Here is a 12,527-nt window from a genome sequence, read left to right as displayed (position 1 = left end):
GGAGAAAATCATCCCACGGGTCATGCAAGCATTTCAATCACTTTCTTGAAGACAGGAATCATTTAAGATTATACTGTATGGCTGTAATCGTATTTTTACAGCGTGTGTGAGATCTTGGTTAAGTCACATAACCTCTCTGAACCCCACATGTGTAAACGGAGACACAATAGAATGATAGAGATTCCTGTCACCCGTAAAACTCAAAGCTCTGGAGGTGTCACGTGGTAAGCACTCAACTTTGACACGGCCACTTGAAGATCCCGGAGATACAATTCCTACCTGGTTAACCACCAGCCATCCCACCCTTCCCCAGCCTGGCAGAGAAGACCTTTTCTCTCCAGGGTCTTGAAAATGCTCGGTACCAGCCAGTAAGCAAGGACGCCTCGGGCCGGGGAAGCTACCGCGGCCCCAACGCCTGCGGCTTCCCCTTTGAAGCAAGCGTCCCCATCTCGCGCTCACACGCGCTCGGGGCACTGGTCCGCCTGCCTGACCCGCCGGGGTGCGTGCGCCGCGCTGGGTGGTGGCGGCCTCCACCCATCCCTGGGCCGCCGCCCCCGCCGCCGCCTCGGCGGGGCAGGTGCCGTGAGAAGCGCCGAGGGATATGACCGGAGACGACTTTCCAGGAGCCGCGCACGCGAGGCAAAGCTCCGCACGCAAGGGGGAGGCGACTGCAGAGGAAACTTTTCAACCCCATAAAGTTCGCAGGCGCGCGATCTGCCTCCCGCTCCTCCTCCCCCTTCTCCCTCCTCCCTCTCTCTGCTCCTCGCCCCCCTGTTCGCCCCGGCTTGGCTCAGCGGCGGCGTTCGGACTCCGCCAGCGGGGCCCCGAGCCTGGCAGTGGGCGGCGCCACCTGGGGTGGGGGTGGTGGCTTGCTGCGCGGGAAACCTCGCGGCCAGCTGCGTCCCGCCAGCGCTGGCCTTTGTGTGCTAAGGACGGTCGGGGCCCCGGCGTCTTTCAGGGATTCTTGATCTCGCCGCCCGAGGTGGAAGGAGAACTTTGCTTGCCAAAGGGCCTCATCCGAGGGGCCGATTTGTTTGCAAGAACGTTAAAATAAAATAACTAGGGAGGCTGTAAGGCAAGCCGCCACCACAACCCGGCTTTCCATGTTCCCAAGCTGACAGGTTCCCTCTCCCGGCCCGGGAGCCCGAGGATTGCGAGCGGGTTTGTCTCGAGAACCAAGCTCAGTCACCCAGAGGGGGGTGGGGGTGGGGGTGAAGGTCGTGCGCTCCGGGAGGGAGGCCTGCTCCCGTGGAAAATGCCGCGCGACCGGCAGGTTCTGTTCCCAGCGCGCTTCCGGGAAACTGCACCTTCGATCGGGAGGGACTGAATAAGACTGGTTTTCTGGCGGACGGTAAATTCGTAAAGCCAAGGCCGTCGGGGAGCGCCGCGAGCGCCTCGCGTGACCTCCCGAGCGCGGCGACCCAGGACTTGGCCCATCCCGGCGCCCCGCCCCCCGTAAGCCCCGCCCCCCACCAGGTTCTACTCCGCTACACACAGACCTTAGCAGCCAGATAGGAGGGGTGGCGCGTTCGGATCCTCTGGCTTGACTGTGTGCAAACGGGCCACACCTCTGCGACCCCAGCTGTCAGGGACGAGCGGGGGGCGTGAAGGCTAGGAGTTGACTCCACTCGTCGACCCCAGTCTCAAGGGCGCATGCTGTGAGAAAACCCCAGCTCTGCCGAGGCCCCAGGTGTAGCAGGGCTGGGCAAAGGAGGCACCCTTCTCGGTCCTCATCCCAATCCCAGCGCCCCTGGCTCGGACGACACCTAGAGGCTCCAGAGTGGGTGTTCAAGCTCCCAGAGCAGCAGGTGTCCAGGCGAGGCCTCCGACTTCCTGGAGACGTCTTGCTCTCCACGAAGGCTCCAGCCCTATTTCGGACCCGGCCATCCCGCGCCGCTGGAAACCGCGCCACCTCGCAGGTCAGTCTATCCACGGAGCCGCCTTCCCCCGGCCTCAGGGGGAACTGAGAAGGGAACTGAGCGCCTCCGCCTTGATGCCCTTCGGGTTGTCCCCGAATTGCCGGAACCGCTGCGAGGAAGGGGTTGGGGTGGGGACGGACAGTCCGGGTCACTGAGAGGACGCGCTCCTTCCCTTCTCCTTTGGGGAATGGGTTGGGATTCGGGAAAGGCGCGTCCTCTGCTGCTTCGCCAGTGAGCCCTCCCTGACCTGCCCCACGCCGGACCTCCTCTCTTCCCAACAGCGCGAGGGAACCCGACGCCTAGAGGGTAGGGGCGTGGGGCGCCCGCTCCTTTCTCTACACACCTGAGTGTCACGCCTTGCCCCTTCTCTCTCCAGCATGGCCACCGGCCTCGGTCCCGACGCTCCCCTGCAGCCGAGCGCGCTGTCCACCCAGCAGACCACGCTCCTGCTGCTCCTGTCGGTGCTGGCCGCGGTGCACGTGGGCCAGTGGCTGCTGAGGCAGCGGCGGCGGCAGCCGGGGTCCGCGCCGCCCGGCCCCTTCGCCTGGCCGCTGATCGGAAACGCGGCGGCGATGGGCCCGGCGCCGCACCTCTCGTTCGCGCGCCTCGCGCGGCGCTACGGCGACGTCTTCCAGATCCGCCTGGGCAACTGCCCGGTGGTGGTGCTGAACGGCGAGCGCGCCATCCGCCAGGCGCTGGTGCAGCAGGGCGCCGCCTTCGCCGACCGGCCGCGCTTCGCCTCCTTTCGAGTGGTGTCGGGCGGCCGCAGCCTGGCTTTCGGCCAGTACTCCCAGAGCTGGAAGACGCAGCGGCGCGCGGCGCAGAGCACCATGCGAGCCTTCTGCACGCGCCAGCCGCGCAGCCGGCGCGTCCTCGAGGGCCACGTGCTGGGCGAGGCGCGCGAGCTGGTGGAGCTGCTGGTGCGCGGCAGCGCGGGCGGCGCCTACGTCGACCCGCGGCCGCTGACCGTGGTGGCGGTGGCCAACGTCATGAGCGCCGTGTGCTTCGGCTGCCGCTACAGCCACGACGACGCGGAGTTCCGCGAGCTGCTCAGCCACAACGACAAATTTGGGCGCACGGTGGGCGCGGGCAGCTTGGTGGACGTGCTGCCCTGGCTGCAGCGCTTCCCCAACCCCGTGCGCACCGCCTTCCGCGAGTTCGAGCAGCTCAACCACAACTTCAGCAACTTCGTCCTCAACAAGTTCCTGAAGCACCGAGAAAGCCTGCAGCACGGGGCCGCCCCCCGCGACATGATGGACGCCTTCATCCTCTCCGCGGGGACGGCGGAGGCGGCGGAGGGCTCGGACGACGGCGGCGCGCGGCTGGACGTGGAGTACGTGCCGGCCACTCTCACCGACATCTTCGGCGCCAGCCAGGACACGCTCTCCACCGCGCTGCAGTGGCTGCTCATCCTTTTCACCAGGTAACACCTCCAGGAGGCGTGGGCCGGGCCTTCCTTTCCTCCCCTGGAAAAGGCTAGAATGTGCTGAGGTCGCGACGGACGCCCAGGGTTTGGGCAGGGTTTGGGGTTTCGCGACAGGTCCCCGTCTCTCGAAGCAGAGATCGCGGCCGGAAAGCGCAGCTCGGGAAGGCAAGGTGCGGGCTGAGACCGCGCGCGCGGCCCGCATCTTTGATCTTGTCGCCCGCTGCCTCTCCAAGTGGGGACACATTCGTGAGAGCCCCGGAAGGCAGGATCTTTTAAGTGTCTGCAGATCAGCCCCGATCTCTGCCTCCCTGACACAGCAGAGGCAAAATTGGCACGCTTCCGAAAGAAAGGGTAACGGGCAAATATGTTCAATAAACACACGAGCCTGATGGGCTCGGCCTGTCACCGGGCGCAGATCCGAGGCCGCCCAGCCCCGGGCTTTGTTCCTGGGCAGAGGAAGTGCTCGGAGGCCGGCCCCGCCAACCGTGAACCCGCACGGAAGCTTTAGGAAGGCGGCCAGAAACTAGCGGGTTGCGCTGGGTTAACGAAAACGCCACGCTAGCAGTGTGAGAAGTGTCTGGGTAAAAAACCGGAGAAGCAGTCATTTTTACCGAGCGCAGAGCAGCGTCTCGAAAGGCAAACACGGTATCCAGGAGGCGCCCGCGGACGGACTTTTCTGGTCCCTGGGCCAGGCTTGGTTTGCGAGCCGGTCGGCAGTGCCCACGTTGATTAAGGTCGCCGACCTCTGGGAAGGAAGCCCTGCACGCAGGAAGCAAACAGGTTGCTGGCATGGGGTGTTGCCAGACGTAGAAACTAAACATAAATTCCACATTGGACATACTTCTACTAAAAGATTAGCCATTGTTTATCTGAAATTTAGATTTAACAGAGCAGCCAGGTTTTGTGGGCATCTCTGCTCCAGGGGCAGATGTCTCACTAAAGGCAAATTTTGGTTGCCTTGAGAGAGCAGAAATCCTGGTTGTGCCATTTCTTGGTGTGCAAGGAAGTGGTGGGGGGGGGGTGGTGTGCTGAATTTGTTGGTAACCCAGAAATTGGAAGGCAAGGAGAACTTCTTTTCTTATTAGAATCCTGCAACCTGTGTGTCCTTAGACTGTGCAACTGTTTTTATAAATTGAAGTTTTTGTATATTTAAAATTGCTTTTCAGCATTAAGGCCCCAGAAACACTATGAGCAATGAGCAAAAATCAAAAAGAAGTCCGTAACAGATCAGGAAGAAGACATCCCAAAATGAGAGCGATGGGTCGTTTGCACCCGCCATAAACATCTTTTGAAACTGCCTTTTTTTTTTATCATTAGAGACTGAATTGGGCAACAAAAGTAAATAAAACAATTTTGGAGTCACTTTCAGTTCAATGTAGCTGGTGAATACGTTTTTCTTCATTTTAGCGAAGACAGTAGGACAGGGGTTGGCAAATTACACTGCTCATTTTTGGATGTAAGTTTTTTTATCAAGATACAACCATGCCCACTCATTTATGTATTGTCTGTGGCCGCCTTCATAGCGCAAGGCAGAGCTGGCTGGTTGTGACAGAGGGTTTGGTCTGCAAAGCCTAAAGTATTTACTATCTGGCCCTTTATGAAAAAGTTTCCAGACTCCTGAAAAGTATGCTATTCATGAAGCAGTTTTTTAAATCACCCATAATTTCATCCCATACATGCTTGAATTATTTTTCAGAGATGCAATAATTATTTACTTTATTTTTTAACTTCTGGCATTTCCACTTATTGAAATGGACATTTCCCCATCTTTTAAACTTTATTGTAGTGACTTTTGACGGTTATCTAATATTTTTGCCGTAATAACACCATTATATATAATCGCTTCTTTTGACATTGTTGACTGCCTCTTAAAAATTTTGGCTGTTGTTGTAGTCAGATATGTTTGCACCTGTCGTTTCCTGCACGTACATTTCTGGACATGGATTACTGGGTTTAAAAAGGGAGTGGGGAGGAGTTGACTCCTATGCATCTTGCTTAGTGCTAAGATTTTGTTTTCCAAAACGACGGTACTATTTGTATTGCCGACAGTGAATAAGCATTACAGCTTGTACCATAATCTCTTGAACGCTGGGAGTTTTCTTTTAAATTTAGACGATCTGTACCTTAATCTGTTGGGATACCAGTTTGTATGAAGTGAGGGCAGTGTGTCTACTGGAATTAAAAGGACGATGTGTGTGTTGGGCGGGGGAAGGACCCGTTTGGGGGGCTGCTTTTTTATTTTTATGGGTCCTGGATGGTTTTGCCCCTGTAGATTTATTACCCCATGAAAATTTTTTAATGATATTTTATTACTGTTTGTTTAAAGATAAATATATTAAAATTATATATTAAAATATTCTCTTTGACCTAAACGTTCTTTTTTTTTTTTTTTTTTTTTTGATTTTAAAAGAAAGGAAAACATTTCCATGGGCTCCTGAAAAGTATTGTGGGTCCTTGGCATGGTCTGCTGTGCCTCATGGAGAAGTTGGCCTTGTCTGGGGCTTTTTCAGGCTGAGAAAACTTAGACTTTTTTTGACTTACAGTAGGAAAGAGAGCATTAGCCATGTGAGGCTTATTATGGGAAACAGAGCTATTAATTCATCCATCCCGTCATTTAGTGAGAAATTAGGAAACCATTTTAGTTTTTGTGTGTTTGTTTGCCTGGAAATGTTAATTCAGCCACTGATTCAGACAAAGAAAGTGGAATTAAATGGTCATGTGCTTTGTAGATGAAAGAAGAATTACTTTTCCCCACTCATTTTCTCCTTCCGCATTAACCAAACAGGTATCCTGAAGTGCAGGCTCGGGTCCAGGCAGAACTGGATCAAGTCGTGGGTAGAGACCGCCTACCCTGCCTGCAAGACCAGCCCAACCTGCCCTACGTCATGGCTTTTCTTTACGAAGCCATGCGCTTCTCCAGCTTTGTGCCCGTCACCATTCCTCATGCCACCGCCACCAGTGCCTCCGTCCTGGGCTACCACATTCCCAAGGACACAGTGGTTTTTGTTAACCAGTGGTCCGTGAATCATGACCCGGAGAAGTGGCCTAACCCAGAGGACTTTGATCCAGCCCGGTTCTTGGACAAGGACGGCTTCATCGACAAGGACCTGGCCAGCAGCGTGATGATTTTTTCAGTAGGCAAACGGCGGTGCATTGGGGAAGAGCTTTCCAAGATGCAGCTCTTTCTTTTCATTTCCATCCTGGCTCACGAGTGCAATTTCAAGGCCAATCCAGACGAACCCCCGAAAATGGATTTTGATTACGGTCTGACCATTAAACCCAAGTCATTTAAAATCAACGTCACTCTCAGAGAGTCCATGGAGCTCCTCGATAGTGCTGTCCAAAAGTTACAAGCTGAGGAGGACTGCCAGTGTGAGGCCAGAAGCAAGCTGGAATGTTAGAAGTACTCAGGTTTGGGGGGATAGGGAGTAGAATTTTCTAGCTCCTCTGTGTCACTTTCTCGGTTAGCCTCTAAAGTGAGCATAGACCAGCTGACCCCCAGATGATGAGCTTCACACATGTGTGCTCAGACGAGCACTGGGCTACGCAGGAGCTTCTAGAAGATTTTTTGAATCAAAGAATTAAAGGGTCCAAAGAATTTTTATGCATAAATCAAGGGCTGGTAACAATAATTTCTTGAGGGAGCATCCTTTGGATTTAAACTCACATAAGCATAGACACAAATGACCTGATGAAGAAGTGTTTCAGTAAAAATGCCCTTGTGGGTGAGATCCAAGATTGATGTTCTGTGTGCTGAGATCTGGTCCTTAGAAAATCACATTAAGCAAAGTTTCAAAATATATTGTTGAATACACAAAGGCAGATAATTTCAGTATAAGCCATGTGATTGAGGGTGATAAGGGAAAAGTAAAGACCAGAAATTCCTTTCTTCACCTTTTCAATAAAAAATAGTTTAGTTAAGCTCTAGCATCTATGGATGGATTTATCTTTTTGCCTACCGATATGCTTTCTTTTTTGCAAAAGTCATAAACTCATTTGCTTACAGAGAGATTTAATAGTGGCTGATTTAGTGGTTATAGTAAGTTTCAGTGATTTACGATGAATTTTAAAGTGTAAGTTGTTCAACTGTAAAAAATTCCAAGCCGAAGTCATACCTCTGTTGGTGGCCAAAGTACAGAATTTCAGTTATGAGCAAAACAAACAAAAAACCAACCAACCAACAAACAAATAAAAACAAAAAACAAATCAACAACAAAAGATTTACCAGCCCAGCTAAGCTTTAAATGATGTGATTATAATGCACTGATGTCAGTCTGTCTCGTACTTTAAAAATAAAGTCACCAAATACTATTCAATACATATATAATTATTCAGAAGCAATATGTATGTTATTGTATTATTAAATAGTATTATTTTTGTTAAGTAAAGTTTGAATAATGTTTGTCTTTCCAAAAGAAAGACCAATCAAAAAGTTCGATTCAACCAATTTTGGCTCAGATACAGGAAACAAGCCTGTTTCGACATCATGAAAACCAAGTTGGAGCAGAGTCTGTTCTCTGATCCACAACTTGAATGAGAACTGAATAATTTCAGGATTGGGTCTGTACGATGTGTTCCTTATTATTTTACAACATATTTTCTAAAATTATATCCTCAATCCAGAATCGCCTTGTGAAATTGACGTAGTGAATATGCCATAATTCTAAACTCTTGGCATGCTTCAATTTGAATTTAATCGTAAAGCCATTCTGATTGTTGAGTTCCAGTCGAAGTTACTGGAAATACGGCCATTATTAGCCTGTGCGAGGCAGAGAAATTTAACCAGTGTCTGCCTGATGAATAGTGAAAAATGCAGTGACTTATCTGGATGTTCTCTTTATTAGAGACCAAGGGAGAAACTTCCCATCATAACAGACCTAGTTTTTCTTTTAAATGATTTTTTTTTTTTTTTTTTTTTGTAATAGCATTCATGTCTGTGTTTGGGAAGTCAGAATCCAAAGGTAGTCTTGGGAGGCTGTTTTGAAGATTCCATTATGTTCCCGTGGAGCTGATCAGATCAGGCGGGCTGTTCAGGATGGTCAACCCCGTGAGTGGTCACTTTGGAAACTGTGAAAACATAAAGCCTGAACGAAATGTATAGGTTCTGTTTATGTAAGGATCCTAAAAACGGGGGAAAAAAAAAAAGTGCTGGAAGATCGGAGGAGTACAAAGTGAAGGTTAGAGCTTTAACTTTCATTGCGTGTGGACTTCAGAGGAGACATGCAGTGTCCTGAAAGCTTGCTTTTCTTACATTGTATGAAGATCTTTGGAATCTTTTCATCAAAATTGTAAAGGAGGAAGGAAGGAGTGTTTGGCGGTTGTGTGGAGGGGTGGTAAGAAAAACGAGCGAGAAATGAAAAGGAACAAAAATGGTTACGCATTTCCCCGCGCGTTCCACATTAATTAATCTGAGGCACGAAAGTTGAAATACGAACATTTAGAAATAAGATACTTTGTGGGCCAACGTTAAATCCCAAGTAGACTTTTAAGAAAAATCTACAACACAGAAGATCTGTTTTGTGATTTGGGATTATTTTGTTAACAAAAATTTCATGGAATCAAATCTCATAGTGCTGCCTCTTGAATATGGACAACTGTGCCAGTTATTTTTAAAGGCAACTAAATTCAACTGTAGAGGTCAGGCTTACCCAGTGTGTTTAAGTTTTTTTTTTTTTGTCACCAGCTATTCCAAAACGTCATCACCCCCCTTGCCCTAAGCAGGGCTGAGACCATGATTTTAGGTTGCCCTAGCCCGCTGACTCTGAGACGTGTGGTAGCAAAAGCAATCGTGTGCCGATCTGGACGCCTCATTAAGTCAACCAAATACAGATGTGCTGTTATCTTGTTTTGTGTGTGTAGGCTCAGTTCATCCAACAATTTTGGCAAGGGAAAAGCCCAGCTTATATATGAAGAAATAAGGTGGGCTCTTGGAGGTTACCTGGCTTATTTAATACAGCCTAGTTGATTGTATATTTTATAACCTCGTTAAAGGAAGGAAAGCAAAACCAAAAATAAGCAAAAATAACCACACTTGGAGACTATGATAATGAGGCTACTGGCTTAATCAGAAAACTTTATTTTATTGCTCCCGGAGAAGGAATCTATTTGCTGGTCACTATTGTAGTCAGAATATCTGCTCCAGGTTATTGTAATAAAGTATATTGTTTATTAAATGCTTCCTTTATATATGAAGCTTTGACTTTGTAAGAAAATTGCTTTTTCTCCAAACAGAAAGATGTCTCAGGTTTGTCTTGTGGGTTATCGGAAAGCTTTTTTTTTTTTTTTTTTTCTTCCTGAAAGCTCTCATGTCTCAGAACTTAGCCTTCACCTGTGAAGTGTTATTATGGCCTTAACATTTCCTTATTAGATCTATATTAGATCAAATAGTTGCATAGCATTTATATTAATTTGTATGTTCTTAGCTATGATACACAGTGTGATACTTTAGTAGATGTTTATAACTCTATGATAGCTTTTTATTTAATCATTTCTTATTTTTCTACTTCATCACTTATGCTTTTAATATGTACAGAGCAACTATAACACATAGTTGTAAGTGAAATCCATTTTGGGGACACAGCATTCATATGTATCTTTTGCTGTTTGATATGCCCAATTAAAAGCATTCTGTACCTGTAACTGTCTATAACAGGACACCATTGTCCAATAATAAAAATCACTTTCATAATCTTGTTATGAAGTTTTACTGTATGTTGTAGCAAATATAGCCTAATGTATCCATTCCAACTACTACTTGTGTTTGAATTAAAGTGTTGCCTTGTGAACATTTTATCTGCCCATATTACGTAATAGGCTGCTTGCTTTTTTTTTTTTTTAAATAGGCTTCCAGCGTTCAGTTTCCTACCAAATTCCTGATCTCTATGTTTCTGAATTTATGAGACCCAACACAGAAGTTAAAATTCAATTCAACAGCAAACACCTAGCAAAGTGGGAGTTAATTTTTAATTAAAAAAATTTTTTTTAACGTTTTATTTTATTTTTTGAGAGACAGAGAAAGCACGAGCAGGGGAGGGGCGGAGAGGGAGGGAGACACAGAGTCCAAAGCAGGCTCCAGGCTCCCAAGCTGTCAGCACAGAGCCTGTCGCAGGGCTTGAACCCACAAATGCGAAATCATGACCTCAGCCAAAGTCGACGCTCAACCGACCGGGACACCCAGGTGCCCCGAAGGGTTTTCTTTTTAATTCGGTTGATACACATTCATTCATTCATTTTGAAGGCACATGTGCCTTCACTAACAAATACATCTCAGGTCCAGTAAAAATAGGGTGGATGAGAGCATTATGTCACATACTATGTGGAAATATTTTCTGCTGCCCTTTTTACCGGGTATAAGATGTGACGTCACAGGGCCTCTGCTGTGAACCCTCACAAGATGGCAGGGGGTGCAGTACCAAGGCCTCTTACTTCTCCCAGACCTAAGCTCCCATTACTGTGAACACAGGAAAAGAAATCGTGAAGCGAAACCACACACAATGTCATTGATACTTTGCTTTAACAGTATCGCTTCAGCAGCTGAAAGGTATACATTGGTTTAGGAGAAAACTCACTTGCTTTCCAGATGTGCTAACGCAGTATCTTCAAAATGGTCATAAAGGCTTAGGACAAATGAACTGAATTTTCCCCCAAGTGAAATCTTAAAATTGTAATTGGGGTCAGGTGTTTGCAAAAGTGTCCAGCAGACTTGAATTCTCTCCAGTCAATCCACTAAACTAAAAGACTGGAGTGCGGGGTGGGAAATGCATTTGGCTTTAGACATAAGACAGGCCTGATGGTTGCAAACTCATAGAGGTTATTTCTATAGCCTTGAAGCCAGACCATTTTTTTTTTTTTTTTTGCACAAGCACTACAGAAATTTGGCTGTTAACAATCTCTTACCTCACCTCAGTGACTCACATGCTCTCTGCTTTCCAGCTTTGACCTGCTAGTTATGATCCACAGAGAAGGGAAGAAAAAAAAAAAAGAACACATTCTGAAGCAATTATTTTTAATGGGGAAGATTGGAGAAAATGTAGTTTAAATAGATACAGGCAAGCTATTGGCAAACACCAGCTTATGTCTTCGGCTCCCAATACACTTACACAGGCTGTGTGGTCTTCAGGAACACTCCTCAACATGTGTCAGGTATGAGGGGAAGAAATGGAACTAGGACATGCCAAGCACGTACTATCTTCGAATCACCATGCTAAGCATTATCGCGCAATAGTTCTCTGCAAGAGGCAGTCATGTAACTTGTCAAAAGTATATCTTCAGGAATAGCAGGGTCGGATGCCCCCCAGAGATGAACGGACTCCAAAGCCTGTTGTCTTCATGCTGTAAGGTGTCACCTCCCTGTGTGGCTGTGCTTGGGTGGACAGTCTAGTCTGTTTTTCAGTCCTGTGATGCTTGGGTTTCACAGCGGCCCACATCCTTTGTCTAGGGCACATTCCACACTATAGTCAGGGTGGAACTGGCATTGGGAACTGTCAGGAAGATTCCCAATACTCTTCTCTTCTGAGAAGAGCATCCTCAAACTGTTCCTTACAAACAAGCTAGAAAGAAGGGAGGGAGGGAGAGAGGGAGGAAGGGAGGGAGGAAGGAAGGAAGCTCATGCTTTGTTTTATAAGCCTAAAACCTCAGTCCTATACTCTGTTCGGGCCAGGGATCCTTGCCTGAACCAAAGGCCATCTGTAGGTTGGACCAGTTGCCCATGAAGTGGCCTGATTCAAGAACTCTCTTTGATTGGGGTGCACCACCCTGGATATTGGTTCATGTGACCAATCGGAACCTCTCCTGCTCTTGGCTAACTTGGGTAGGGTAAACACAGAAAATTAGCCAGAGGGAGTGCAAAACCAAGGCATGAATGAGACAGGCATGTTGACGGAAAGCCCGCCTTTGAAAATCACTTCCTGGAGCTCCTGGGACTGGCATTGGACCACTTAAGATTCCTTTAGGTGATAGAGAGGTTAAATAAAGTCACTAACTAAATAAATAGTATACTAAATAAACAACACAGTATTACACAAATTGCACAATATAATAGCACAAACCCAACAGCCACTGAGATCCTTTCAGGTTGGAGTCCAACCTGGACTCCACCAGTCTGAAAAATCTTCCAGGCTCTTTAAAAAATTCTTAATTCTGTTTTTTATTCCCATCTGCTTACTTTTGTTTGTCTCCCTCTC

General features: G+C 48.1%; 1 protein-coding gene across 2 annotated transcripts; it reads left to right on the top strand.

Annotated features, from left to right (window-relative positions):
* Positions 1–1,805: 1,805 nt before the first annotated feature.
* CYP1B1 (cytochrome P450 family 1 subfamily B member 1) lies at positions 1,806–10,037 on the top strand. Of its 2 annotated transcripts, none has more exons than XM_040496550.1 (3): positions 1,806–1,919; positions 2,201–3,342; positions 6,131–10,037. In XM_040496550.1, exons 2-3 carry the CDS (start codon positions 2,297–2,299, stop codon positions 6,744–6,746), a joined length of 1,662 nt encoding a protein of 553 aa, XP_040352484.1. In that variant the 5' UTR covers positions 1,806–1,919; positions 2,201–2,296; the 3' UTR covers positions 6,747–10,037. The 2 variants fall into 2 exon arrangements, with proteins under 2 accessions (XP_040352484.1, XP_040352483.1); XM_040496549.1 differs by having other exon boundaries at positions 1,811–1,919; positions 2,296–3,342.
* The last annotated feature ends 2,490 nt before the right edge of the window (positions 10,038–12,527 follow it).

Source organism: Herpailurus yagouaroundi, unplaced genomic scaffold (assembly GCF_014898765.1).
Source record: "Herpailurus yagouaroundi ecotype Mexico unplaced genomic scaffold, PumYag 188, whole genome shotgun sequence".
Classification (NCBI taxonomy): Eukaryota; Metazoa; Chordata; class Mammalia; order Carnivora; family Felidae; genus Herpailurus; species Herpailurus yagouaroundi.
The sequence above is the reverse complement of the archived record's forward strand: the minus strand, read 5'-3'. Positions and strand labels throughout refer to the sequence as shown.

Coding starts and splice junctions, on each gene's coding strand:
- CYP1B1 (XM_040496550.1), top strand. CDS start 2,297: ATGGCCACCGGCCTCGGTCCCGACGCTCCCCTGCAGCCGAGCGCGCTG. Junction 3,343..6,130: donor CTGCTCATCCTTTTCACCAG/GTAACACCTCCA, acceptor TTAACCAAACAG/GTATCCTGAAGTGCAGGCTC.